Source organism: Trachurus japonicus, chromosome 13, assembly GCF_045865225.1.
Source record: "Trachurus japonicus isolate A0001 chromosome 13, Traja_1.0".
Taxonomy (NCBI): Eukaryota; Metazoa; Chordata; class Actinopteri; order Carangiformes; family Carangidae; genus Trachurus; species Trachurus japonicus.
In genome coordinates, this window is record NC_140919.1 from 3,695,251 (window position 1) to 3,702,306 (window position 7,056).

The 7,056-nt window shown below is 40.6% G+C and overlaps 1 protein-coding gene and 1 long non-coding RNA gene across 2 annotated transcripts; both read right to left on the bottom strand.

Annotated features, from left to right (window-relative positions):
• Positions 1 to 938: 938 nt before the first annotated feature.
• LOC146975278 (uncharacterized) lies at positions 939 to 2,094 on the bottom strand. Its single transcript, XM_085794688.1, has 2 exons — positions 2,078 to 2,094; positions 939 to 1,881 (listed from the first exon to the last, which is right to left on the bottom strand). Exons 1-2 carry the CDS (start codon positions 2,092 to 2,094, stop codon positions 939 to 941), a joined length of 960 nt encoding a protein of 319 aa, XP_085650814.1.
• Positions 2,095 to 2,130: 36 nt separating this feature from the next.
• LOC146975279 (uncharacterized) lies at positions 2,131 to 4,287 on the bottom strand. The gene is made up of 3 exons (XR_015037335.1): positions 4,152 to 4,287; positions 3,240 to 3,371; positions 2,131 to 2,227 (listed from the first exon to the last, which is right to left on the bottom strand). It is a non-coding gene; the product is annotated as an uncharacterized LOC146975279 (long non-coding RNA).
• Positions 4,288 to 7,056: the final 2,769 nt, after the last annotated feature.

A 7,056-nucleotide genomic window follows, 5' to 3' on the forward strand; every position in this document is an offset into this window, starting at 1 on the left:
GTGAGTTGGAGAGATTAAACGTTTACAGTAAATAGTATGTGTGCTCAATTGCATCATCTTTATGTATGGTACCTTAAAAATATACACAAAAACAGAGAAACATTTGATTTGACTTTATTGATCAAGTCCCTTTGATTCTAGTCCCTTTCATAAGGATTTGGCAGCGCTGTTATGTACACCGCATCATCTGTTTCAACAAGAACACATTTTGTTTTAATCATGTCAGGCCAGACAGCATTCACAGTTTCAGTCTTTTTAACCTGATACATGAAAGTACTTTGTACATTGATCTGTGAATCTTTACATACAGGCCTGTGTGATTTAGTAAGTACCTCAACTAAAACACAACATTGTTTAGCACACTGACAGACTGCAGAAATTTCATGAGTACACATCTGTTTAAAAACAGGAAGGGACCAGATTGAAATCCATCAAAATCGGCCCACTGGCGGTTTAAATCTGGTCATTACCGGTTTAGACAGCCATTTTGAATTTTGAAAATGTCAGAAATGGATTCAGCATCATCAATAACCCCTAAAACCACTCCAATATTGCCCAGATCAGCCAAGTCAATTTTGCTGAAATATTGCCCATATAGGAAACTATGCTAATGTATGCTAATTATGTCAATTGTGCTAATTGCCCAATATATATAAATTAGCATCCGGCAGTTTCTGAATACTGGGGACCCATACTATCTATTTCTAACATAAAACTTTGGGGTACTCAACATTTCCGGGTTCACAATGGGGCCCTATGGGCTGGCAAATAGACTACAGGGGGAATCACTGTTTGTTGTATCAAACCATAGTGTTGAGAGCTGCCGAGTGACTCCAAGGCAAACATTGTGTTGATATTCAGGAATGAATCCATTTATCATTTGGAAGTGTTGCAGCTGCATTAAAGGAGATGGCCCTTTGACTCCAAACACTGGCTCATCAGTTTGTGCCTGACATTGCATGACTAAAATGGTCCCTCTCATTTCTACGTGGGGGTTCAGGTTGTTCGTATGGATACGATTTACCACCTCTGTGCAAGCAAAAATCACAGCCGTAAAATCCATTGAACTGTTTAGTGTTGCGAAGCAATGGACGAGCTACAGAATCAGAGCTACAAATCAGCACAAACACTTTGGAAACATGGCTGTGTCCTTGTCTGTCTTGCCAGTCAATACCTTCGGTCTCTAATAATGAAGCTTCTTTCACAAATGGTGTCAGCAATGTTAACATGGATGGTTTAGTTGGCCCAAACCATAATGCTGACATCAAAGTGTGCCTTTTTCTCATTTCTGGTTCCAGTTCAATTATCTGGCACTGAATTGGCCAAATGCTGCATTTAGAGCTTTTGAATACTGGTGCCCCATCACAATTCCAAATCAGAGTCAAATCATCTTTTCCAAGAACTCCACTGTCACACAATTTTTGATACTCTCCACCAGACTGTATGTCGGTTAAAACATCGAAGGATCTAGTTTTTTCAGTAAGATTGACATCATGTTCCTCCAGAAGTTGTTTTATCTGTGCATGAAGGGGAATTACAAGAAAGAAGAAGCCATTTTTTAAACTTGTGTTGGCGTCAAATACTGTGTTGCACAGTGTACAATGAGAGGGACAGTCTGCACAAATGCCAAGGTATGCTAAACACTTTCCACAATAAAAGTGAACTTCAGACTGTGATGAACTTCCAAATTCTTTGTGGAAAAGGTAATGTGAGGGTGGAATCAGACCTGGAAACATCAGATTGAACAGTTCCAGTAAGTGAGAAAGTGCTTTGCCCGTTAAATTGTTCCGCAGCACATACGACATCAGCATCAATAAACTTTCTTCTTTGGAAACGGGTGCACCGGGATACAGGGGCTTGTCACCATCTGCTTGGTCTTCACTGTCCTATTGATATAAGAAAAGAGATAGAGATATAAAGAAAGAGAAAAGGTAGGTGTGTGTATGTATATATATATATATATATATATATATATATATATATATATATATATATATATATATATATATATATATATATATATGAGAATGAGTAGCAGCAAACTTAAAAGAGTAGACAATAAATGTATATAAATTACCACATAGAATGGGGCATTTACCTCTGAAATGTCCACATCCAATTGGCTTGTGGTAGGGTTCTTAGTGTTGAGTTCATCATCTTTATCTTCACTGTTGGAAGTGTTACTCCAGTGTTCTTCTGTATTGACTTGGTCATCTGAATTATCATTCTACATGTGAAGAAAGGCAAGAGAATGAAAAATGTAGTTAATACATCAATGATTGAAATTATCAATTAATTCATTAATCATTATTGTTAGTTGTATTTATGACATAAATATTTGATTTTTGCTAATAAAAAGCCAAATAAGGTACACACTGGAGCTTTAAGATCACAGCACAATGAAAAATGTTTAAGTAACAGGTTATTTAACCTTTAAAAAATGCTGAGGGTCCAATGTGACCCATTTTTACATTTGAGAACAGTAAAAACATCATCTGACTTTAAATTGACTTCTAATGTGACCAAGCATGGGTCATACATGGAAATAAATTTCAACTTTAATGTCTTTAATAAGAGTTTTGTTGGTGAAACTCAGAGACCCCCAAGCCCACGTCAGAGCTGTTTAAACAGACCAGCGAGGCGCATAAAACCCATGCTGAACAGGCTGTCTAAAAAGGGGCTAATCTTAACAAAGTTGGCCTAGTGTACCCCCCCCACCCTAAAACAATTCTACAAGTGTACCTCTTGAATGTCCATATCCAGCAGGCTGGTTGTGGAGGAGTTTTCATTTCTTTGTTCATCTTCACAGGTGGAGTAGTTAATTTCTTCCTCTCCATTGGTGGAAGTGTTACTCATGTGACCATCTGTGCTGATGCCATCATCATGATTGGCATTCTACAGATTAACAAGAGAAAGACAATGAACAATAGAAAGAATTAACTCCCTTTATGTCAAGTCCAATCACCAAATCATAAACAGAGTATGTGTACACTTTCATTTTTAGACAACTTAAAAGTTAGTTAGACCTCAGCTGCCTCTAGTCTTATGGGAGAAAAATAAATCAGTGACATGGCATATGACATGTGCTAATGATTATGTCTACTAGAGGAGCTGACAGCACAGTTTAGGGAAGATTCTTAAAATTGAAATATTGGGAGGGGGGTATCCTGGCAACATATGTCCTGGCATATTTCAAGATATGATTCCACTTGTACTAAAACTGTGTCATTTCATATTACCTGTTGAAGGACAGTATCCAAAAGCGTAGGTGTGGAGGAGCTTCTGCTGTTGACATCATCTCTACCTTCTCTGTGGGAAGCACTGGGCTGACTCATGTGATCTTCCGTGTTATCCTGTAGTTCTGTACTGCCCTGGAAATGTGGGGTGTTCAAATATAAATTTCAGTTATTACTCATGTCACGTATTCACTCGGTTTTACACAGGAGCTTGACAAACGGCGCTCTCTGTGCTCGCGAAAATAGAACTGAAACCTGCCAGCGTGCACACTGCGCTCCACAGCGCAAGCGAGAGGAGTCTGGCTGCAGACCTCCACTGTCAGACGTTTCCTTGCAGACCTCCACTGTGAGGCCACCTCCATTGTGGGGACGGAAGTTGATTCAAAGCTTTTCAAAATAAAAACGAATAAACTGGAAGCATGTATTTGTGATTTTTCTTTTATTATTTAAACATGAAGAATAAGAAAAAGTGGTCAATAATGTACAAACGCTGGGCTTAATATATGAATAAAATTATATAGCTAAATTGGCTATTTAATAATTAAATAAAAAAATATTTTTAAATTTAAATTATGTCCTTTGATTTGGTGTCATTGGTTTTACGAATCAACTTCCGTTCCCACAATGGACGTGGCCTCACAGTGGAGGTCCGCAAGGAAGCGTCTGACAGTGGAGGTCTGCAGCCAGACCCTCTTGGCCCCGGTTCTGCGTGCAGTGCGACCAGGATCTTCACAGCTCACACAACAATAATTTACAACCGTTGGTGACCCTCCCGTGCTTCACCGTGATCCCATGTGATCCCCTATGCAGCCCTGACAAGCTAGCTACACACTGCTACTACTACCTGAGAGGCCTGTACAAACAGAAACGAACAAAACTCCAGATTCTACCTGAAATTCATTATCTGTTACTTACTTTTACTTTCCATCTGTGTTTGGTGGTCCGTGGAATCTCTGCCGTGTACTCCTCCAAATATCTTTTATATGGCCCACGACGCGTCGCCATGTTAGCTCTGATGAGCTAACTCAGAGAGCCTCTTTCTGCTCTCGCTGAGTAGACTGTGTGGTCGCGCACTGGTCACGCTCACGCAGCGTGCTTCCCGCCAGTGGCCCCGCCTCCCTACCTGACTGCCAATGGGAGGAGCCCAATTTAAAATTGGCGCCCACTTAAGTAGTTAACGGTCTTTTTTTTCTTTTTCTTAAAAAAAACCCCCAAAACGGTCCTGTTTTCAACGAGGAAAGAAAGAAGGGGGAAAGAGGAATTTTCAGCGTACCACAATGGCATTTGCCATTTATTATTTCAAGGACAAGACTGTGGAAGTTGGAAAGACTTCATGGATGAGTATTGAAGACCAGCAGCGATGTCCAAAATTAATCACCCAGTGCCCTGATCTGGAAGACGACGGCTGGATGGAGGTAAAGTGGGGCTTAGGCAGAAAAAAATCAGAAGGTCCAGCCTTTTTCCCAGCAAAGGTTTTGATGTTCGGTGGTAAGTTGTTGAATTTTAAAGCTTTTATTGCTATAACATTGATTAAATCTGTCACTTTGTCATGTCATACTCAGTGTATACGTTAACGTTACCGGTAATTGAAAAAAGCTAACGTTAATGTAACGTTAGCCCGCTAGCTTAACCTAACACAGGGTAATGCTTCATGCACACGTATGACTGTCTGTCTAAGTAATTCAATTGTAATTTTAATTTAGCAATTTTAAACCAGTGGTAGCTTGTGGTAGTTTCTCTCCAGGTTTTCCAATGTTTTAATAGGCTTTTGCACACACACACACACATATTGAAACTTAGTTCGTTGTCAATCGATCATGAAGTCGTCCCCCCCCCTTGACACCTGATCTTATCAGCAACTACATTGCATTGAATGCAATAAGTACTGTAAGGCATCCTGGAAACTTGCATGAATTTGGAGACATGCAGTGTTTGTCTGCCATACATTCATTATATCCGCCATTACCCCCTCCCTCCTCTCCCTCGATTTTATGTCTGTGATATCAGAACACACATACACCCACACACATATGTAAAGAGATTCCAGGTAGTCATGCTTTTTTTTATCATGTTTCTCACACAGACAACTACAGTGATCTGTGTAAGAAGAGACAGGAATTCATAAGGGGTGAGGACATTTGGCAAGAATCACCCAAGAGGAAGAGTAAGCCAAACAGCAAGTGGAAAGATGTGGAAGAGGAGGATCAAGAAGTTCCACCAAAAAAGGTAGTTTCCTGGATAAACACTGTGTGACAGTTGATTGTAATTCAGAACATAAGTAACTTTTGTGCCTTGTATAGAAATGCACATGTTAAAAGCTGTATTGCCTCTCCTATTTTCATCCACTGTTACAATCATTAGGGCCACGGGCAATCGCACCGGGCACTGGTCCCAACAGCTATGAAATAGCTGCAGGGACCAGTGCCCGGGCGAAGCCCGGGCACTACTGTTATTGTGTGGATTTTTTCTTATTAGGGCCACGGGCAATCGCACCGGGCACTGGTCCCAACAGCTATGAAATAGCTGCAGGGACCAGTGCCCGGGCGAAGCCCGGGCACTACTGTTATTGTGTGGATTTTTTCTTATTAGTGTGAATGCTGGAAGCATTCACACTATTGTTATTCGGTTCGGCCATTTTCTGCCTTTCTTCGTCATGTAACTAGTCCTTCATACTTTGTGCTATTTCAACAATTCAAATATCAAAATGTTCAGCCTTTTCGGGACAGGTGTGCTATGTCTTTTCTCTTTTCAACTATTCATACTTTTTGCAATATTCAACTATTTCTGATTTTTTTTTCCCCATAGAGAATGCATTGGAACAGTCTTGAAACTCTTCAAATCTTCTTACTTCTTTCAGCCTTTAAAGCGTCCACATACTTTCAGCTAGAGACTTCATTCAAATTCTGAGCTGTAGACAAACTTCTAATGTATTCATCCTGTATTTACAACTTTTTCATAGCTTGTACCGTTTTTGAGATAAATCCTTTAAAAGCACATGAGGATTTCTGACAAATTTCACACTTTTCAATGAGTGTGTATGGGGTTGGGTCAGAGTGAGTGACATCATCGTTAGAGTGAGAGGGATCGAAAAAACATTCAGGATTTTTTCTGGATAAATTGCCAGCACGGCCACAAATTAAACTCTAGACACATGATTTCCTCACCGGTTTGTAGCCACACTTGTTGTGTCTCATTTAATGTGTTCAAAACAGCAGACAGACTTACAGAATTGTCTCAATGAGCCTAATTGTCCAGCTAGACCCGCTCCAGTGGCTCATCCACTTCAATAGAAAAGTAGGAGCTGATTTTTTTAGAAAAGCAGAAATGCCCCCTTTTCTACCTTGCGACCCTGAGAAAAGTTTTTGCCCTACAAACATTTAATGCACATCAATGTGCTCAGGAAGGTCTGCTTGCCCAGATGGTCAGATGGCCACATTCTGATAAGAGTTACGGTTCTCTTTTTCTGGGCTGTTTTGGGAAGCTGCTCAGAGCACAAATCTCTCTGCTCTGCTCTGCTCTGTGTGCAGTTGGTCCAGCTGTTGGGGCCAGCTCGTTATCAAAGTCTAGAACAGTGCAGGTGCAGCCTGGCCGCTCGTTAAGATGTTTTTAAACACAGCCCCACACACACACATGATAAACCAGACTGACAGAGGATGTCCACGCACAAACACAGGCATCACACTCACACAGACAGACACACACAGACACTCACACACAGTCACACACACACACATACACAAACAGACAAACACACAAACACAACACTGTTCCACACAGTAAAATGTAAGCATGGTAGTCGCCATGGTAACTTCTGAGGGCA